This window comes from Neltuma alba, unplaced genomic scaffold, assembly GCF_004799145.2.
Source record: "Neltuma alba isolate B1F8T4 unplaced genomic scaffold, ASM479914v2 tig00013120_pilon, whole genome shotgun sequence".
NCBI classification, from domain to species: domain Eukaryota; kingdom Viridiplantae; phylum Streptophyta; class Magnoliopsida; order Fabales; family Fabaceae; genus Neltuma; species Neltuma alba.
Window position 1 is genome coordinate 419,039 of NW_021637442.1, and position 21,666 is coordinate 440,704.

The window sequence follows — 21,666 nt, forward strand, 5'->3', positions numbered from 1 at the left end:
ATGCACGGCCAGTCGTCGGAGCTTCAGTGATTCGCCGACAATTGGTTGTTTGAGCTTCGGCGATCGGAAAACAATTTTTTAAATTTTTTTCAATTTCAGTATGACGGTTAATAACTTTTGTAACGCTATTAACAAGTTCAGTATAACAGTTAACAATAGATTTTTCAGAAAATTCAAAAAGTAATATTTTTACAACTTCAGTAATACCGTTAATAAGTCTGGAACTCTATTAACAATTTCGGTATAATATTTACTAACAAGTTTTCTTAAAAATTCAAAAAAAATAGAATTTTTACAATTTTAGCAACTACTTTTTTTTGAAAATTTTTATAACTTTAGTATAACGGTTAACAACTTTTGTAATGCTATTAATAATTTCAGTATAATAGTTAACAATAGGTTTTCTAAAAAATTCAAAAAGTAGCATTTTTACAACTTTAGTAATGCGGTTAACAAGTCATGTAATGATATTAACAACTCTCATGTCCATAGTGACTACCTAATACGTTAAAAAAATTTGTTGTACAACTTTTATAGGGAGCTAATATTAAAAACATCAATATCTATGAGAGTTATTATTATTATTACACGACTTGTTAATTGTGTTACTAGAGTTGTAAAAATGCTTTTTTTTTTAAATTTTTCAGAAAAACTTGTTATTAAATATTATACTGAATTTGTTAATAGAGTTGCGAAACTTGTAAACAATATTACCGAAGTTGTAAAAATGCTACTTTCTGAATTTTTTGGAAAATCTATTGTTAACTGTTATACTAAAATTGTTAATAGCGTTACAAAAACTATTATTCGTTATACTGAAATTGTAAAAATTTTCAAAAGAGAGTAGTTGCTAAAGTTGTAAAAATACTATTTTTTAAAAAACTTTTAAAAAAAACCTGTTGTTAATACAGTTACGGAACTTGTTAAGATATTACTAAAGTTGTAAAAATACTACTTTTTGAATTTTCTGGAAAACTTGTTGTTAATTGTTATACTGAACTTGTTAATAGCATTACAAAAGTTGTTAACCATTATATGAAATTATAAAAAATTTTAAAAAAATTTCTCCAGGGTCAGTTGGCCAGTCAGGACTTTGATTTTTAAAAAACAATAAATAAAATAAAGAGTAATATGATCATTTCAGTAAATTTATAAACATCAAATTAATTACTTGCGACTAAATTAAAATTTTATAAATTCAAAAAACTATTTTAATATTTTTAAGTTTAAGTATTATTTTTGTGTTAATTTTTTCAAATAAAAAATCTTCTCCCGCTAGGGGCAGGAGCACTTCTTCAGTGCTTGCAGTGCTGTTTTGTCTTATCCCTACTCCAGGTACAATACCCGCGAGCGCAGCAAGCAGGGAGGATCCAGGTATCGCAATCAGCCAAGCCGTCAAGGCCTTCTCCTTCTCCCCCGCGAGTGTCGTCTCTTCAGCCTCTCCTCACCCATCATTCCACAGCCCTCACTCCTCACCCAAAAATCTGCTCTCAAAGTTCCCATGGCCGTATCTATCACATTCTCCCGGCTCCTCTCCACCACCGCAACTTCCACCGCCACCGCCACTTCATCTCGCCTCCCTTCCAAAGCATTTTCATCCACCCTCTCTTCTAAATTCTCTATTACCCCTTCATCCCTCAAATTCAACCATCGCCGCCCTATTTCTCTCCCACTCGCTGCTTCTTTCACTACCAAATCCACCATTTCCGCCACCATCTCCGTCGGCGACAAGCTCCCCGAAGCCACCTTTTCCTTCCTCGACCCTGCCGGCGATGTCAAGACCGTCACCGTTTCCGAACTCACTAAGAGCAAGAAGGCCATTTTCTTTGCTGTTCCCGGCGCCTTCACCCCAACCTGTTCCCAGAAGCACGTTCCGGGCTTCGTCGAGAAATCCGCCGAGCTCAAATCGAAAGGCGTCGATACAATTGCCTGCATTTCGGTCAATGACGCCTTCGTGATGAAGGCGTGGAAGGAAAACTTGAAGGTCAACGACGAGGTGCTTCTCTTGTCCGACGGCAACGGGACGTTCACCAAGGCGATTGGGTGCGAGCTCGATTTGAGTGACAAGCCTGTTGGATTGGGTGTGCGGTCTAGGCGGTACGCTCTTCTGGCTGAGGATGGTGTTGTGAAGGTCTTGAACTTGGAGGAAGGTGGTGCGTTCACATTCAGTGGTGCAGAGGATATGCTGAAAGTGCTCTAAAATCTAAAACCATGGTGAGCTAGGCCTTGATTAGTTTCTAGTTTTGCGGATTAGTATGAGATTACTGTTTGTATTTGGCTCAGTGAATGAACCTTAATATGATGAATAAACTGACCCAGTCTTGGCGTTCTCACGAATAACAACAAGTTTTGTTGTGATTTATTACGAACCGTTAGTGATTTCGTGGTGATCTAGGCTTCATGCACTAACGAAAAAAGAAATGAAAAGGATGGGATGTAACAGTAATTGTTTACGCGCAAATGGTCGAGTGTTTGATTTGATGGAAGGGCGTTTGTAATGTTGCCTGTCTGGATTATTTTCTGGCATTAAAACCGTGAAACATGGTCAACAATTCAAAGAAAATAATAAATATGTTTTTGGATACTATTAGGTAATTGGGACTCCAATTTATTGGAATATGATGATCGCTTTGAGAATGAATGTACCGCTTCACACTCTGAAATTTTACCTGATGCAACTTACCCGTTTTTTCTGTGCTGCCTTATCGTTCCGGTATTGAAATTTGGAGTTGCAAGTTTTCATTTATCAAGTTGGGATTGGAAAGGATTTTATATTGAACTTGTTCAGTACCAGCAAATGCGAGCAAGAACCAAATTGAATAATTTTGTTTTTTTAGTTCTCACGTTGTCATTCCCACATAGTTTGTACATGGCAGGGCAATACTTCTAGGCGACTATTTAATTTATTTCTAATACATGTGCAATAGTTTGTATGTGGCAACTAAATGCCTTGTCTATTGTTTTAGAATGTCAAATGAATGATTGGTCATTTATTTATTCCCAGTATAAACGTATAACACTTATACAGATGTTTATATTGCACTTTGTTATCATTCATATTGCCTTATAAATTTGATGTGTGCCATGCCATGCTGCACTATGGACCATCTTACAAACGTTTGACGGGATTTAATGTTTAGCCTTGTCTTATTGTAATTGTTGAAATACTCCTTATATTGACCATCTTAATGGTTCTTGGATGACTCCTGATAAATATGTTATGGATGTATGCTTTTTTCTCATATATGCTAATTGAAGATAATTGAAAAATCTATGGCTAAGTGTTGTGTTCAATAACTTCAATAGCCCTTTCAGTACTTTGAGTGCATTATTGGATTTGCAGTTAGTGGTTGCCTAGTTGGTTAGGAAAATACAATGAGCTAAAATGGAGCACATTTAAAAACAAATAAGATCATAGAAAAGCTTAATACCAAGTTTCACGTACTGTCTCTAGGTTTTTATGGTTTGCATATTTTGAAATGCATTCATGGCCTTGGGGGATGACGGCATGAATGGAATGCATAATTAATCTAATCTGTTTGGAGATAACTTTGCATACTAACCTTATTTAGAATGTCAAGGTATTTCCTTTTCTAGAATTACTTAATTGGCATATACTAAATTTGGTAGGAAGTCTAAGCTATAGGTTCCTATGAAATTTATTTAGGTCGCCATCAGTCCATGATCTCATTGGAACCAACCTAACTCGTTGAAATTGATCTGAGATTTTGGTTTTGTAAACGTCCTAAGTTACTTTATGCTTTATTTTCCGTGTTACCCTGGATGTATCTGGACTGGCACATCCGCTAGGGTCCACGGGAAAACTCTGGCTGAAACAAGGACAAGTGGATAATCTAATTCCGGATAGGACTGACTGGTGAAGTTGAACTGGATAGGGGATTTGAATGAAATCCCTTATTCTGCTCCTTAAACCAACTTAACTTTTGGTTTTATGCTTTTTAGTTGTGTATTATTTGAGGTGGGAAATTAAGAGATATAGTTAAGAAGCAGCTCTTGATGGAAGTGTAGAACTCAGACTATGCCAAACTGGGTTAAAATGTGAATCCTCAGATAGAGTTGCCTTGAGAAATAAAAAAATTCCAATTAGCTGCATAGTAGAATGGAATGGACGCTCTTGTGCTGTTGCCTTGTTCTTACGATGGTTTGTTTTCGGCTGACAATGGAAATTTCATGGAGAAATATAGATACTATTCCATGATGTTGCAGGTCCATATAGGCTTGAGATTAGGAGTTTGGATAGAAGTTTGGTGGAGAATCAGCCGAAGTCATGGAAGGATGTGGTCTGCCATTATAGACTGCCTATATTCCAGCCGGATTTGCTTGCTTGTTATTTCTGTAGAACACCCATTTTCCCCCACTTATCTTCGTTTTGTTTTTAATTTGTTGGATGAATTCAAGACTGATGTAAATTGATTGATCAGTGATTTCAGTTAATTCCCAGCTGCAGTTACGGATACAAATTTTCGTGGAAAGTTCCGGAATTTGACCAGAAATCCCTTAATGTGGGCACCGAATTTGTCACTGTTACCAGTAGAGACACATCTACATGAACGTTTTGGTTCTTCCCCTTTTGGGCATGAATAGAAAGAAAATATTAGAGTTTCTTCCCCTCGTCCACTATAAACACACTTTTAGGAAGATTTACTACAGACAAACATTTTCAAAACTTGAACTTGTTTGGAAATTTGTCTACATCAGGAACAATTGCTGTTTCATTAATGAGTCCAATCTTCGTATATTGTTGCAAGTTGATCATGATTAGTTAACAGGGATCATGATATGAAATGCCTGCCCCTCCGCGTTGTGTCTTATATTGCCTATTGATCTGTATAATGAGCATTAGGGAGCTGTCATGTCTTGGTCGGAGGGTGGGCAATTGGGTGAGCTATCTAATCCATTGCATCATCTTCTACGATCAAAATAACCTGTGCAAGCTCATGCTCATTCACTGGCTGATTTGTATATCTTTAATGGCTTGGTAATCACCTGATGATTAATTTGTGCAAAAGTGTGCCTTTTTTTAAAATGTGCTTTTTAGTGAGTGATTTTAGCGTCTATTCCTCTAATTGAAAAGAAAAATATGCCTTTTGTTTTGTTTTGTTTTGTTTTTTTTTTAAATATGTAATCACTAGTGCGAAATCATATTCTTATCTCATCTCATCTATGGCATTTCCTAAAGGAGTTACTTATATGTAATCACTAGTGCGAAAAATATAAGCATTAATGCTTTTTTTTTTTTTGGAATAAGGTACTACAAATATCCTCTATAACTAGTAATTTTTTTCAAGAGCGTGGAGGAGAAAAAGGGAGTTACTTATAGATAGAGCTGCTCAATATGATGCTAACAGGGTGTTTGTTTCAACTTTTCTGAAGCGCACACAGGCGAAATTCTTTTCATTGGTACAGTCCTGTCCAAGAAACTAATAGTCTAATACCAAGGAACAAAAAAGAGTCACCGGACCCTGAATCGGTTGAGATAATAGTTCAAGGGTAAGTGAGTAAAACTGAGGTCAAATCGAGATCAAACTGGTCATATTAAAATAATATAATTTATTTAAAAATAAGAAAATATAATAACATTAATAATCATTAATAACAAAATATAAAAAAATATAACAATAGTTTGATTGTAACAATAACAAAGCACAACAACATTGAAAATTTTGATATTTACGATTCTTCAATAACTAAAATTAATAATTGTTGATATCAAAATCATCGTTAAAATTCTACTAACTGAGATGTTAGGAGTTGAATGAGAAAAAATAGGACTAATAGTAATATAATCATTCAAACTGATTTATAACTGGTTTTTGTTGGTTTTTACCAGTTCACACCTGTTTGATTCTGGTTCAATATTTGGCTAGTTTGACACTTGAACCAAATCGAACCATTGGCTAATTCACTAATTTTCCGGTTGAACTAGCCAATTCGGCATGATTTTTTCTTCATGGACTAATACATACAACCTAAGTTCATGAAGCATTCCTTCCACTACTAAATGTTTATAAACATTGGTGCGCAAGACCTTATTGAAAATTTTGGTTTGATTTTTAATATAAGATTCTATCTTTCTTTTTCACTTTCAATAAATATTTTTTCTCAAATGCTCTTTTTTCCCCCTTTAGTCAACGGAAAGGATTAAATATAGTGAAATAATTGCATGGAAATTTAATAAGAAAATATTACAAATTTTTAATACATTAGTTATAAATATCTAATTTAACAAGGGTGATCAAATTAAAGTTAACAAGGGTGATCAAATTCTGGTAAAAAAAAAAAAAAAGGGTGATCAAATTACAAATAATGATAATCATGTGAATTCAGGTGGAAATTGAAAATGACAATTGAACTGTATGATCGGGATTCTGGGAAGTGGCAACTTCTCCCACAATGTGGCCTGAAAATAGCATATAACCCGCGAAGAACATTTTCACTGCTCTAACCTAACTATCGCTTTCTTCCCAGCAAATCACAGCGTACATGGTAGGCACACTATACAGTAAAAGCATCGGGCTGGACCCACCGAACAAATTCCTCCTTGTGGAACGACGCCGTTCGGCGGATTACGCAGCCTGAAAAATAATGTCAGAGATGAAAACGTGAACCGTTGATTATGAAACAAACGACCCGGAAGCCGGAGAGCAAGGACGTGAACCCTAGGAACAAAAAAGCCGCGTATCCCAGGGATATCGCGATGTCTGCTTGCACACAGAACGCGTTGCTAGCCGTACACGTGTCCGTTAGTCTCAGCCTTCTGGCCATCGACGTCCCCGCAGCACTCGCCGCGAGCAATAGGTACGCGAATACCTGCACACACAGGATCAGCCCACCGCCACAATCATTCTCATTTCTCAGAGAAGAAGATAATCGGGAAAAAATGAGGTTAAAGCACGCGCGCGGGGGCGGGAGGGAGAGAGAGCTTATAATTGGAAAGGAAGGGATTGAAATTTGTGACCTGGTCATGGCCGAAGTCGAACCAGACTTGAAGAACTTCGGGGAAAATCGTAACTCCTCTGGAGATTTCCCACACAGACGCTCCCATTTCGAACACACAGTACACGGCCACAATAGCATTCGCAGCAAGTACGAATCTGTAAGTTTTTTCAACTAAATTCATTAGTTCCCTCATTTCTAAGCTCTTTGTTACTGCATATTTTGTGGTTTCATTCACAAAATTAACGAATGCACAAGCAAGTCTTCGCTTAAAAATTCGCATTCTCAATAAGTTTTGGGATTGAAGCCAAACAATACTGAAAATTGAAGTAGGGAAGTAGCTTGCTAAGGTTGGGTTATGAATTAGGATTATATTAGGAACCTTGTTATTTTCGGTAGCAGAAGTAGGGTCGGGGTACCTGAAGGTGTCGAAGTCGTACCAGTGAGGAGAATCGGAGCCGCGAGTGTTGGTGAGCATGAAGACGAAGGCGGCGAAGGAGAAGGAGAAGGAGGTGAGGCGGAAGACGAGGATGAGGGAGTTGAAACGACGCAGTTTGCGTTCGGCCACAGTGGAGTGGAAACCGGGGGTGGGAGAGCGGGTGTCGCCGCCGTTACGGAGGGCCTGGGGGGATCTCATGGTGGCTGACGGTGAGAATTGGGGAGACAACGATGCTGGCGTTGTAAGCAGCAATATGAGAAATCATGTGGGAATGAGAGGAGAAATCATATCGGGTAGTTCAAGTAAGGAATATGAGCATCAATGGCTGCCTCTGAGTTTCGAAGAAGGAGATAAGAGTCTCACGAGAAAGGGGGGGGGGGCGAAGGGCAAGAGTTGCATGAGGAACCCAGAGGAAAGAGGTGAGGAAATGAATGAGAACAAAGATGGTACAAGAAGGGAAAGGCAGAGAGAGAGAGAGAGAGAGAGAGAGAGAGAGAGGTGGCTGATGGATAGAGGCAGCACAATTAAATTAAAGGGACTTTTTCCCCTGAAGAGCATATGAGAGAGAGAGAACGCATGGAATGTTGAATAGAAATTGGGGAAAATATATTTATAATTTTGTGAAATATAAATGAAATGAAATTAAAAAAACACTATCGTTCATATTGCTTTCAATGAATCAATGTCATTCTTTCTGAAAGCTGAATGAGTAACGTAAGAAACAGGAGGTTGACGGAGTACTAGCCTTAGCCCAAGCACCAGCAGGTTAGAGCATCTATTCTCTGTTGGTTAGGTTTTAATTGCTTTACTATCAGTATTAAAGGTTTAAATGATGAAATATATATTGGCTAGAAAATAAAGAGAAGAGAGGAAAGTAATTAAAAAAAAGTGAATTTTGAAAACATATTTTTTCTTTAATTTTATTTGACTTTTTTTGTTGTTAAGATAATAGATAGATAGATAGATTGTATTTCGTCCAGCCAAGGAGGTTTATTCCGGCAAATGAGATCTTATGAGTTATTTTAGAATAAACTTTAAAAATAAAAAGAGAAAAAAATGATGTAGGATTCCCTTAAGTGATATTCCTATTTATTTACAAAAATGATTGCGTGATATTCATAAAACAAACAAAGTTTTTTATCCTTCTTCTTCTTTTGGTTTTTTTTTTCTTGCGTCATTTGGGCTTTAATGTAAGAAGAAATCCCATAAAAAAACTAAATCTCAAATCACGAATTCTGACAGAAATGTGTTGAAAATAATATTAATTCAGAATTTAGTAATTTTTATGTTGTTTTTGTGAGATTTTTTTTAATGTAAAATGTAAAGTATTTAAGAAAATCTCAATTTATGATCTAATGTAGACAAGGAAAAAAAAAGTGCTGAGGATTTCATTCGGGAATCGGCATCTCTACTTTTTATTTTAGCAGAATTACACAGGCTTCTGGCAAAAGAAAAAAGAAATACTTGTGAGTTTTTAATTTTAAAAATAGTTATTCTTGAAAGGATTTAATTATAATTTTAAGAATATCATATTAATCGTTAATCAATGATTCATTCCTTTTCTTTGGGGGAAGCCGTTTCATTATTTTTTTTACAGCTTTCGTTAAAATTAAATTATATTTAGTTAATGAATATTTATTTTCATACATCCTATCACTATTAGAATACCCTGAGTGAGAAATAGTAATTAACTGATCGGTGGATGAATTTGAATTGTCAACCCAAGAAGACAGGTGGGCCTAACGATGATTCAGATTGGAATTAATATTCAAATTTTATTTTGATTACTTTGACCCTAGTGTCTCGTGTTGCCTGGGCATTCCATGCACATGTCAATGGACGAAATACAAACTATCCACGTTGTCCGACCAAGAATGGAATGATAATCATGGAGATGTCGTGTTACATGATTAGAACTCACCTCCATTTTCTCAGCATGTCTATTTTTACCTTTAACAAGTTACAACTATGAACTGATCTGATCTTGGGTATTCATAAAATATTTAGTACTGAAAGCTATTCACCATCAAAATTTTAGGGTGCTATAATAATGGGTTTACAATTTTTTTCCTAAAATTTTCACACGCCCTCGTTAGGCTTTAGCTTCATTCCTTGCTAGTTTGTGTGTGTTTATCATCAAGGGTATGTTTGGATGAAACCAAACCGTGGTTTGGAAAAGTGATTCTGGAGAATAGATTCTGAGGAGAATAGATTCTGGAAAGAATAGATTTTATGAAAAAGTGATTTTGAGAAGTGAGAGTGTTTGGATAGTTGTTATCAGAAACACTTTTTATATATACAAATTATTAAAAAAAAGACATAAGTTAATATGATAATTACAGAAAAAATAGATTTTATGATATATTTTAATTTGAAGGAATAAAATTGTTAATAATATATTTTTTATTAACATAATTAATAATACATAAGATAATATAATTAATAAATAATTAATATGTATATATATTTATAAAATATAAGATTAAATATATTTATAAAAAAAATAATAAGATACATATCCTATAGGCTCTCACACTCTCCCTTTTTCTTCAAAAGCAAAATTTTTTTTGTTTTTTCAAAACCATAGTTTTGGTTTTTGGGTGGGTGTTTGGGTGATTTATTCCCCAAACCATGGTTTGGGATGTCACCCAAACACAGCTTAAAACTGATGAGTCACTCTAAGCTCATCAAATCTGCATCGCATAGATTTGATATGGACAGTCCATATTTAATTTATTTTTGTTTTTATTTGTTTAAAATAGTTATTTTAATAGGCATGGAAGATCTTTTTTAAAAAAATAATTTTTTTATTTAAAATAATTAATTAAAAATTTTAAATCTAGACCGTTCAGATTAGATTTGGACAGTTCATATTTGATGAGTTTACGGTACTGATCACTTGATGAGCATTCCGTTTATCATATGGTACCTCGTTATTTTGATTAGGTTATTTATATCTTTTATTACCAAACACATTTCTTCACTTCTTGTATGTTTATGGAATTTAAAAAATTGGTTACGCTATTTTTATTGATGAATAGTGCGATTTGTCCTCTATTTATAATATATATTGATGATATTGATTATACTGATTTTAATTACTCATTTAATTTTTATTCTTTAAAAATCTTGTAATTGATTGTTGTTTTGAATTTCAATTTTTATTTTCTTTCGTATGTCACGAAAAACATTTGTGCTCTTGCCATTTTAGTTCTTGTCCGTTTACTATACTGATCTTATGATGATTTATTATTCGAAGTGATTACTAGGATTATATGGGTTAAATACTTTTTTCAGACAAGAAACTCCTGCATCATTTGCTTAGTTTTTGGTTTTTTTCTTCAAGAAACTTGAAATATAAAAAGTACTGAAAACTGCATTATTCAAAAGTTATGAACAATATATTTCGTTGCAAACTTTCTACAAATGCAAAAGACCCACTATTACACGGATAATAAAAGGAATGCACAAATATTGATGGCCATAAAAAGCGCACAAATATTCAACCTGTTTATCTATATTTATCTGTATTAATATTATTCTATATTTATACTTTCTTATAATAATCATGCAGTCTAACATCTCATTGCTGTTTCAACATTTCACTTTCAGAGGCCCTAAGTTTTCGAATCGATATCACCTGAAGTTTGGGCCTGTGAAGTTCTAGGTAAAGTATTAATACTCTATATATGCCTATCTTTATATTGCATAATAAGATTTATATATAACACAATTTACTGGTACATTTGGTAGAATTTTAGATGTTAAATTTTAGAGAATCCAGATTCCCTAACTTCACTACATAAATGCTTTAATAATTCCTCCTGAATTACATGTACTTTCCTCCCCAAAAGATCTCTTTACATCTGAAGGCCTCCAGTGTTCATCTTCCATGAAAGAATTCCATTTCTGGCTCCTCCATGCTTTGTTCTCAGCATTCCATTTCATCCAATCATGCAAGGACCAGTTTGAAAAACCCCTCCAGTGCTCAGGCAGACTAATTCTCTCCAGCGTTTCTGCGTTCTGGGCAAAATGTTTTGAGTTCTTTGTCACTTGTCAGGTATGAAGAATTATATATTATACTTAATTTTTTCAAGCTTTCACACTGATAATTCTCACTGTAGCACTCAATTAAAGGGTCTCAAATCAGAGTTTGGTCAACACTGAAACAAAAATGGGCATCTAACTAAATTTCATATTGTTGTATTCACTTATTTTAAAACTCAAACAAGTCTCAAGTCATTTTGACTTTTGTGTGCAGACATGAAATAATAACTTCCACTTATTATTCGTTGTCTCCTCTTGAACTGCCTCATTTTTTAGACATAATTAATATTTTATATTACTGCTGTTTGACTTCTAAGGGCTTGCACATTGAACTATTGAACGTACACCAGATGATGGATTATAGTAGTCACCATTTTTTTTTTTTTTTCAATTCAGAGGTTCAGTATTTGAGTTTTTCTTATTTGGTATATTGGGGTGATTTCTTATAAAACTTATCCTTCAAAGTGAATTCAGGTGATCAGCAAGATCTTGCAGTGGATTTTGGAGACTGACTTTATTCTTAACTCATTAAATCATCAACGCGAGTTCGTATTTTTCACATTCTTTGTCTCATGACTTCCTTTCTTTCTTGTTCAGCTCCAGAAGACATGAAAGCATTTTGAAGGAAAAGATGCTCCTTAGTGCTAAACTATCTCCTTTTTTCCTAATTATTGCTTTATTTGCTTCTTTCTTTTAGTCTTTGTATGATAAAAAACTTAAAAACAAATAATTTCTTCTTTCACCAGCGTTGATGTTTAGGTGGTGCAAGTGTGATAATAGATAAGCGCAATACATGTTCTATTATTCTTTATAACGAGTTAATGATTGATCTTATCTCAATATGAGAAAAACAATCTTTTGGACCTGATTGAACAAGAAACAGATTTTTCATTGCCAATATTTATGCAAGATTGAACATCTGCATGCTGCCTAAAATTTTATGGCGACTGGAATTTATAGTTTTCTATATAGGAAAATTGGGTTATAGTCTTATATTATGTTTTAACTCAATGTAGTTGAAATTGGTATTCTGGTAACTTGATACTATCATATGACTTTGGTATTATGATCAATTTTGGCCAGAGTATTAAAAGACAAAATGGGACCTATTTTGATGAACTAGTCTTGGAGAGCAGTTGACTTGCTACATTTTATATGGGATGAGACTTGTATGAATTTATTATATTTCCACTATGAAGTTTTCAAAAATATATATATATTCTTTTTCTTTTTAAAATTTTTTTTTTCTTTATAAATTTTTTTAGGAACATAAATTCTGACCTAACTCTAATTTTTTTTTTCCAACCTCATCTAACCTAATCAAATATAACCAGATTTACCTGGGTTGGTTGGATTACAAGTTTGGCGTACACCCCTAAGTTTATGGTTTACGGAATCTTTCTTTCTTTGCTTCCCCTTAAAAACTGTTTTTTTTTTCCAGAAAAAAAAAAACCTTTCTGGGTAATGATGGGACTGGTCCACCTGAGTGTGTTTTGGTCTAAAGTGTGATTAAAGCTAAAGTTTCCCGGTAATGACTTGCAAGTGTAGTCATATTGATGTTTTGTGTGGCTTTAAAACTATTAAACGGACTATTGTTACCTGAGGAAAGAGCCTAATTAAGGTATCTATCACTAACAATTTTTCCGTCAAAATGATAAATTACATTTCCCCCGGTTTTCTTCCATTGAGAGGAGGCTGAAAGTGTCAGTTGTTACCCACAAAGTTTTATCTTATCACTGGAAAAAGGAGCTCCACATCTTTTCTTGCTTATAAATATATATATATATATATATATATATATATATATATATCAATTACTTTTGCACTGTGATTTAAGGATAAAGATGAAATCACTGAGTATTGTGGGCCTTGTTCTGGGTGTAACTTTTGGCTGCTTTCTGATACTTCTGGTCGCTGAGGTTTGCTACTTCTTGTGCTGGAAGAAGAGAACAAGTCATACAGATTCAGAAAAGGACATCAACATTACTGGGAAAGACCTATTTCAAATGTTCTGTGAAGAAAGGTCAGGTTTTAATGATGATCCGGAAGGGCAAGTTCAAACACAGACTTGCAGGTATCCTCGGAGTCCAAGATTCTTATTCACAATTGAAGAAGGAATTAAGGAGGGTTCAGAATCTGAGAGCGTGAACAAGTCCAGTTGTAGAGTTAGTCCATGTGATTCTTTCATTGTGGAGACTCCATATTTCACACCTTTGGCTTCAGCTTCACCTTCTTTAACTTCTCCCCTTGCTCTCCCTCTGAGTGTGAATCCTCATTTTCAATCGGCAAATGATGATCCTGCAGATTTTAATAGAGTAAAGCCATCAACTCCACCTACAAGATTCAAGTTATTAAAGCCTACACAGGAGAAACCCAATTGAGAATAGCAGAGTCAAGGAAAGGGGCAACACAAGCTAGGCCACAACGCTCAAGGTAGGCTATGATGCTTTTTATGTGTTTACATGTTTTTAATTTCTACTTGAAGAGACATAGAATGTATAAGATCTTATAGAAAGTACAAGATACTGTCAGAATAATGAAAGTCACTTAAATGTATATAACTTGTTACCTTTGGCCTGTACGTCATGTTTATCTTCCTTCTAAAGGGTGTGTTTGGATGAAACCAAACCATGGTTTGGAGAATAGTTTCTGGAGAATAGATTCTGAAAAAAATAGATTTTGGGAAGAATATATTTTGTGAAAAAGTGATTTTGAGAAGTGTGAGTGTTTGAATAGTTGTTATTAGAAGTACTTTTATATATACAAATTGGCATAAATTAATATGATAATTATAGAAAAAATATATTTTATGATATATTTTAATTTGAAGGAATAAAATTGTTAATAATATATTTTTTATTAACATATTAATAATATATAAGATAATATAATTAATAAATAATTAATATGTATATATTTATAAGATATAAGATTAAATATATTTATAAAAAATATGTTTAAAAAAAAACAAGATACATATTCTATAGGCTCTCACACTCTCTTCTTTTTCTTCAAAAGTAAAAAATTTCTGCTTTTCTCAAAACCATGGTTTTGATTTTTGTAAGGGTGTTTGGCTAACATTTTTCCCAAACCATGATTTGGGTCCCAAAACCATGGTTTGGGGTGCTTGCGAAACACGCCCTAAATTGACATGAAAACAAAATTAATGTTTTATGAAGTCCAGATCCTTTCAATTTTTCTTTAAAATTGACAGGGTTGATTTTCTTTCTTTCTTTCTTAAATGTTTTGAAAACTTGGATGGACTAATTTATTCCATCAGTAAATGGGTATATTAGATTCTGATTCGAAGTATCTTATAAAAATAAAAACCAATTAATTGTCAAGGAAAGTTGATTTCCAGTTGCTAAGGATTTATTCATACCTTACAAGGGATTCAATAGAGACCTAGAAGGCATAAGACCAGATGAAAATTATGATATTCACTCAAGTAATGAAAATAATTTTGATGCGTAACATTCCGACCGCATAGATTGTGCATTCTTCTTTATAATTGATTGATATTTTACATGGTTGATTATGAAAAAAAGAAAGAAAGTGATATTATAAAAATATTAACCAAGTTTTTCATGAATTGCCGAATTAGGTCTTGATGCAATATATAAAAAAAAAATAAAAATCAATTTAAGCCCTTTGCTCCTTTCTAATTTCTTCCAGCAAACAAAATTACAAAAGAGAAACTCAGCTGAGAATAGCAAGATAGTTTAATGGTGTTTAATCCTTTTTAATTTATCCCATAGAACGTAAAATCCAATCAAGTCCTCCAGTCATAAATATAAGACCTATACACTATGAAATAGGTCTTACATTTAGGATTAGATGAGTATTATTTTTAAATTTTTACGATATTGTGTTTGTCTCACATCTAACACCAAAACCAAATAAATGTAGCATGTGCATTATGCATCTCAGAAATTTTGTAATATGATTCAATAAAAGTCATGTAGTGAATACTCTTAAATCATCACAAGACAATAGTTTGGTGGCTCCAAACCAACTTAAATCATTACTAGACAATACTTTGGTAACTAAAACAGTAATATGCACCGATCAAGGTGGCAGGCTTACACTCTTCACCTAATTTTAGAAGAAGAAAAAAAACCATGACCAAAGCAATTGACTGACAATGGAACAACTCGGCGCATCCAAGCCTAAAAACTGATAAATTAAAGACCCCCTGCAGCTAGTCCTGTTATCCCCAGTTCAGGGAAAAGTGATAGCAAATCAGGTTCTTCCAGGAGACTGAAGGCAGTAAATCCATAGTAAGAGTGGTACAGATCCGGAAAGTCGCCGGGGACTTTACCAAACCCGCCATACTGGTGAAGAACCAACATAAGCAGCTTAAATTAGTCACAGACAGCCAAGAATCAGGGTCTAAGAGGCATAAAGATTTAATATCATCACATCATCAATATATATATATATATATTATATGTGAAAGCTCATCAAGAATCGCAGTTTTTCACTTCCTAGAGAACAAGGGGCGTGTGGTCCTTCGAGGCGTCACTTTAGTTCTCATTTCAACAATTTCTACCATGGATGACTATGAGGCAAAACACCAATGGATTTCGGAACACTAGTATCCTGATTACCAAGTACTTCCAAAAAAAGCATAGTCATAGCATGTTGGACTAGAACAACCTTGGCATTTGCTTAATGTTCACCAATAGTTGGCAAGTTCCATTAGCATCAAAGACTCCATGCATGGGACAAAATCTATATTACATTATATGGTTTTTGTTTTTTTCCTTTTTTTTGGGGGGGGGGGTGTGGGGAAGGCAAGCTAGGACAAAGAAAGAGGATTGGCAAGATTAGGGGTATTCATGGGATGGGACAGGATCGCGACAACCCTGTCATCCCTATAATTGGGACGAGATGGCCTCTTCATCTTGTGTCCTGTCTTGTCCTAATGATGTCTCCTCCCAAACAGGGACAGGACATCTTGTTTATTTTTGTTAAAAAATTTTTAAAATTTTTTTATTTCAAAACTAAATGTATTTATAGCATAAATACTCTTAATAAAAATTATATAAAGAAAAAAATATAAAAATTGGCTAAAAAATTGACAGTAATAAAAAACTAACAAAGAAAAATGCTTCTTTTTGAAAGACAAAAAATATATAAACTCAAAATATTCCCAAAAAAAAATCATATAACCCATACAGAAAAAATCATAAATTGTAGACAACATAATTATAAAATTATATTATTATTATTACATTGATGGTAAGTAAAATAAATTTATAAAATTAAAAAAATAATATACTGGGATGGAACTGGACACCCCCTTCTCATGTCTTGTCCTGTTCTGAGACATTTTTGTCCCGTTCTGATTTTGTCTTCCCAAAAATTCAGTTTCAGGGCATTTCGGGACAATCTAGTCCCAAAATGACTGGGACCAGGACCATACACAAGGAGCACCTCCTAGGCAGGATAACAAAAGAGTTCATTCAGCCCCTCATTGTTCCCTTGTCTCTCTCAACTTTAGCCCTCTCCTTCCATAAAACTGGAAACTTACCATTTTTCTAATAAACTTTGCAATAAAAGCAAGGTTAACTTATCATTATTTTTCTTGCATTTTCTAAAGATACAAATCTGACATCTCATTTCATTGTTCCATAAAACCAAAATACACCATCTTGTATACAGAAATTAGTGATTGCAGTACCTCAGATTGACAAGCAAGCAGAAATCCACGAAGAGCTCCTTTGTCAATGAAGTTGTGGGCCCCCAAAATCCTCAAAACTGCACCAATCCTATATATGCACACGATTCTGTCAAGGCTATGAAAAATTTATAATGCTGTACCCTGGAATTCCCAATAGCATCTAACACCACTTACCAAAATGCATAGCACGTGTCACTAACTTTATTAGGTCTACCTTGAAAACCACCATCGGTCCCCAGCCTCTGAAATAGAAGAAATAATTAAAGTATCTTGATCAAGAAAGAACATTTCAAGTGCTAAAAGTTAACAATTCCAAAATGTTAATGAAGGATAATTATCAAACCATTGTTTCAATTTTCAAAAGCTTTTGCGGAACAAACCTGCACAAGCCAATCCAGTAACAATGGTACATCTATCACAGGACTCATAGCAGAACTCGAGAGAAGATCATCTTCAAGAAATCCCATAAATCGGAGGGATGCAATAGCACAATAAGTTGCCCCGCCTATTCCATTAAAAAAAACTAATGTTGATAGATATTATTTCGGAAATACCAGCAGGCATAAGGCATAATCATGATGAGCCCATTTAGAATGACTTATAAGTAGCTTTTAAATCGTAATTTACAGAATGTGAGATAAGTGTGTAAAAGAAATTATCTCGATTTATGTAAAATGTGCTTATAAGTGTTTATAATCGCCAACCCAAATGAGCCTGATATTCAACAAACATGAATTTATATTGATGGGACAAGTTAAAAAAAAAAATTATGAAACAGGGGAAGAGGCCGTGGAACCACACAACAGCAATAACATGGATCATGGATGTAAATGAAGGATACAGGAAGAAGCAAACAGAAGGAAGTTGGTAAACAAACTAGGTATTCTGCAGTTAAAAATGACTTTAACGCTTGACAAAGAACAATATAGAGCTGGACCCAGGTTCGCACTGCTACTACCAACGTGAATGTGAAACATATAATTAAACAGATTTATGAAGCGATAAGCAAGTGCGTTTGGAAAATCATACACCAGAGCTACCACAGCTGATGTAACTAACAACATCGCAACAGCCCGTCTTCCAACATGGAATACAGATAAGTCAAATACTGAGAATTATTTCCAACTCACCATGTGATTCTGCACCAGGAACTAATCCAAAGCCACCATCATAAGACTGAAAAGGCAAGAAAAAGGTGAAGAAAAGCCACAAATTTGATGCATATTACTGCCAGAACAAATAATATTGTAAACCCCAAGAATAGTTGATGACTACGTCTACAAACCTGACAGCATAATATGTAATCCTTGGCCTTTTCTTTGTCCATGCCGCTCCAGTCATTCAACATGAAACAGATGGCAGCTGATACAGTCCATAAGTAATACTGATACGAAATAACATTGTCATTCCAGTAAATAAGCTAAATAACATCTTAATTATAACTCTTACCCGCACAATATATGAATCGCAGATCTTTTTCAGCCCCAGTATGGATGGGCATAAAGCTATCACAAGAGATGCACAATTTTAGTGAATAAGAACTATTCTGAATTACAATTTACGGAGATCAATTTTAAATGGAATGAAAATTGATTTAAGCATATCATCAAGGTGTAAACTCGAAACCACATACTGAAAAGTAAAGGAATATGGATGCAGGGAATTAATAAGAGTATTACTTAAGGTTCCAGAAATTTAAAAGCATACCTTCCATCAGGCTGCTGAAGATTTCTCATTGATGTCAATACTGATTCAAAGTCATTGTTGGACAGTTTATAACCAACAATTTTTAATATGGCAAGGGCACAGTAAGTGCTTGCCAAGTGACTGTTGTTGGGAAGTGAAACCTAGCAGAATTACATTTTGATAAGTTACTTAACATAAAATGATTGGGATAACAAGTTTACAAGAAAAACCAAAGCACTTGCTCGACATATTTTTGAAGAAACAAATGTACATTGTTCACCAAAACATAAAACTCGGAACAACATGTTGAGGCACTTTACACGTTTCTTCATACCCCATTATCAACTTGAGGAAACTGTGGAGTCCTGGAACCGAGAAAACCAAAGAATTGTCCTACAGGGGAAAAAAAAAAAAAAGGATAGCCACATCAACTTTACTTATAGGTTCAGTCAAATATTAGAGATAATATGTTGCTAAAAGCCGTATACAAATTTCATAAGAAGCATTTCATACCACTGTTTCTGTCTGCTTGGTTTCTAGGGTGAACTTGCAAGGACAAAACCCAATTGGCAACAGCATCCTTGTCAACCTATAACGTTTGGTAGAACAGGCATACAGTTCACAAGTTAATTGTAATCTTACGATGGCATCTAACGGTATGTTTGAGTGGAGGATAACAAGAAAGGACGGGAAGAGAACCTTTCCCCTGTTTGAGAGTTATTAATAAGAATGTGAGAATAGTGAAGGATTTTCAGTAAACCTTCTGCAATCCTCCGAAGTACTTCCTCCATTATATATCCACTTCATTCACTTTGTGGGATTTGAAGGAAAACTTTTCACCAAACAAGGAAATGGAAAAGAAATAATTTATCCATTAGCCCCCTCCTCTTTATTCCCCTTCCTTGTCCTCCAAAGTCCCAAACATACCCTAACAGAAGTAATTAAGACAGCCAATGATATTAATAATAGCTCAAACATAATATAGCAGCCTAAAGACATTGAGCGACAACTTATTTTGAGTAGCTTCGTCAACAGGGTATCAGTATCCCGACAAGACACAGACCTTTTACCCTAAATGTAAGCTCGTTCAAAAAAATGGAGAAAGGACATAATAGAGGCAAGTAAATGCTGTAAGTTTAAATTGACTATAGACATTGAAGTAAGATGGTCAAAATGCATAATGGTGTTCTAGGTTTAGAGCCCATAACCCTAAGACGTGCCAATACTTATTGTTTGCAGCCATTTCAGTAAACGCCTATATGGCTATATTAGGTTCACATATGGGCCATCTTCACCTGGATTTATTTATTTATGTTTCACCAAAATGTTTCAAACCATGCTAAAACAAAATAAAATTTGGTTAACCTGTTTCCAACCTGCTTTGAAACCCTGACAAGTAAAAAAAATGAAAACATTATCAAAGGAAATAAAATGGGTATAAATGTTGATAAGTATTCTTTCTTAGACCATTATTCTAACATATACCCAGGGAGTACACCTTCAAAGCCTCACCACTGAGACTGAATATGCCAGTGTTAATAAATATTCTTCACATTAAAAAATGTGAAAAATACCTACCATAGCATTTCAGTACCAAAATGAAATCCCAGCTCTCACTGCCTATGTCATGATTTTCACAAAAGTTGACATTATAACCATATCAGTGTGTCATAAATCAACCCGATCCTGCCAATTCATTTACTATTACTGCCATAACTACTAGAACTTATGATATGCTTCATAGAAATGAAAACATGAAAAATGAAGAGGTAAGAACAAGGGAAAACTACATTCTATCCTCGCTGACTGCGACTTAACAACAAAAGTAGCACATGAACTTCTAAAATATGACAAACCAGCCCCATGAAGTAATGCTTGATGTTTTAATACATACTAAAGTTCAAGGGGTGTTATAAGACGTTTAGAAGTTTATATAACAATTTAGAATTCGGGCCATAATTTAGGGGTAAAATGTAGGTGCCGAAAACAATATGTACTTGAACTGATAAATTGTGTTATTCCTTTTTTTTTTTGTGATAATTAAATTGTGTTATTCTAATTTTCCGTTTCCCTTATTATCAAGCACTCCATTAGTCACAGGAATCTCATGGTCTCTATCGCTAATTACCAGAGCAGTCATATATAACTAAATTCTTTTCACTCGAGTGTGCATGAGAAAAATCTAAACTTACGACTGCATAGCTGATATGCATGCCCAAAAGGGCAACCGGTTTAGCTGTACAGTCAAGTTCAATATGAATGACCCGCTATAACGGTTGAAGGAATATTCAACCTAGAAAAAGAGACCCATAATTCACATGTTCAAATCCCATTGAATTATCCCCAAAAGAGGGGAATGATAAATACCCGATCGAGAGCCCCAAGAATGTCAAGTCCGGAGATGACAAAGTAAGCGAGGGTAAGGCGATTGATCTCTTGGAGCTGGTAAGGGGATGGCAGCAACTGGTACATCATCTGAAGGAATGTGATATGACGATCTCGGTCAAATATCGCAGAAAGATGTGCCGATGGGGAAGAGGGAAGTCCCTCCGATGAATTCTCCACGGACTCCATGGAGATGGCTCCCAATGTCAACAAGCAAGTGAAGAACGGAGCGACGACTCAACTCGCCGCTTTACTCATTACTGTCCAACAGTGCAGTGAGCACTAGCAGGAGGCCCTGGGGAGAATCTTGAACGATTGACGCCTTACGCACAAAAAGAAGAAGGCGGAAGGATTATACAACACATTCCATTTGCCCAGAGTTTCTTTAAAAATTTTGAAATTATTATTTTAACCACTTGAGATCCCCCGTCGCCCCTGCCACGGTATTGCATTTTCAGCGTAATTT

General features: G+C 34.7%; 3 protein-coding genes and 1 long non-coding RNA gene across 9 annotated transcripts; 2 read left to right on the forward strand and 2 right to left on the reverse strand.

The window, feature by feature from the left end:
- The first annotated feature begins 1,349 nt into the window (after positions 1-1,349).
- LOC114734609 (peroxiredoxin-2E, chloroplastic-like) lies at positions 1,350-4,768 on the forward strand. Of its 3 annotated transcripts, none has more exons than XM_028922231.1 (2): positions 1,350-2,214; positions 4,443-4,768. In XM_028922231.1, the coding sequence occupies exon 1, from the start codon at positions 1,502-1,504 to the stop codon at positions 2,198-2,200; it is 699 nt and encodes a 232-aa protein (XP_028778064.1). In that variant the 5' UTR covers positions 1,350-1,501; the 3' UTR covers positions 2,201-2,214; positions 4,443-4,768. The 3 variants fall into 3 exon arrangements, with proteins under 3 accessions (XP_028778064.1, XP_028778065.1, XP_028778063.1); XM_028922232.1 differs by having other exon boundaries at positions 4,463-4,768; XM_028922230.1 differs by lacking the exon at positions 4,443-4,768 and adding an exon at positions 4,228-4,435.
- A 1,676-nt stretch (positions 4,769-6,444) lies between these two features.
- On the reverse strand, positions 6,445-9,329 carry LOC114734603 (CASP-like protein 4C2). 2 transcript variants are annotated; one of them, XM_028922224.1, is made up of 3 exons: positions 9,318-9,329; positions 6,980-7,727; positions 6,445-6,831 (listed from the first exon to the last, which is right to left on the reverse strand). In XM_028922224.1, the coding sequence occupies exons 2-3, from the start codon at positions 7,592-7,594 to the stop codon at positions 6,610-6,612; spliced, it is 837 nt and encodes a 278-aa protein (XP_028778057.1). In that variant the 5' UTR covers positions 7,595-7,727; positions 9,318-9,329; the 3' UTR covers positions 6,445-6,609. The 2 variants fall into 2 exon arrangements, with proteins under 2 accessions (XP_028778057.1, XP_028778058.1); XM_028922225.1 differs by lacking the exon at positions 9,318-9,329 and having other exon boundaries at positions 6,980-7,115; positions 7,377-7,774.
- Positions 7,034-12,341, forward strand: LOC114734604 (uncharacterized). 2 transcript variants are annotated; one of them, XR_003739184.1, is made up of 3 exons: positions 7,034-7,117; positions 11,009-11,456; positions 11,909-12,341. It is a non-coding gene; the product is annotated as an uncharacterized LOC114734604 (long non-coding RNA). The 2 variants fall into 2 exon arrangements; XR_003739185.1 differs by having other exon boundaries at positions 11,918-12,341.
- A 1,392-nt stretch (positions 12,342-13,733) lies between these two features.
- On the reverse strand, positions 13,734-21,589 carry LOC114734611 (geranylgeranyl transferase type-1 subunit beta). 2 transcript variants are annotated; one of them, XM_028922235.1, is made up of 11 exons: positions 21,183-21,588; positions 19,329-19,404; positions 19,150-19,208; positions 18,837-18,976; positions 18,579-18,634; positions 18,415-18,491; positions 18,260-18,305; positions 17,510-17,634; positions 17,304-17,371; positions 17,130-17,217; positions 13,734-13,777 (listed from the first exon to the last, which is right to left on the reverse strand). In XM_028922235.1, exons 1-11 carry the CDS (start codon positions 21,387-21,389, stop codon positions 13,751-13,753), a joined length of 969 nt encoding a protein of 322 aa, XP_028778068.1. In that variant the 5' UTR covers positions 21,390-21,588; the 3' UTR covers positions 13,734-13,750. The 2 variants fall into 2 exon arrangements, with proteins under 2 accessions (XP_028778068.1, XP_028778067.1); XM_028922234.1 differs by lacking the exon at positions 13,734-13,777 and adding an exon at positions 15,628-15,777 and having other exon boundaries at positions 21,183-21,589.
- Positions 21,590-21,666: the final 77 nt, after the last annotated feature.

Excerpts from the sequence above, each read along its gene's own strand:
- LOC114734609 (XM_028922231.1), top strand. The coding sequence starts at position 1,502 with ATGGCCGTATCTATCACATTCTCCCGGCTCCTCTCCACCACCGCAACT.
- LOC114734603 (XM_028922224.1), bottom strand. The coding sequence starts at position 7,594 with ATGAGATCCCCCCAGGCCCTCCGTAACGGCGGCGACACCCGCTCTCCC. Across the intron at positions 6,832-6,979 it reads TCGACTTCGGCCATGACCAG|GTATTCGCGTACCTATTGCT; the intron begins GTCACAAATTTC and ends CTGTGTGTGCAG.
- LOC114734611 (XM_028922234.1), bottom strand. The coding sequence starts at position 21,389 with ATGGAGTCCGTGGAGAATTCATCGGAGGGACTTCCCTCTTCCCCATCG. Across the intron at positions 18,977-19,149 it reads TTCCTCAAGTTGATAATGGG|GTTTCACTTCCCAACAACAG; the intron begins GTATGAAGAAAC and ends TAATTCTGCTAG. Across the intron at positions 18,635-18,836 it reads CTTCAGCAGCCTGATGGAAG|CTTTATGCCCATCCATACTG; the intron begins GTATGCTTTTAA and ends CTCTTGTGATAG.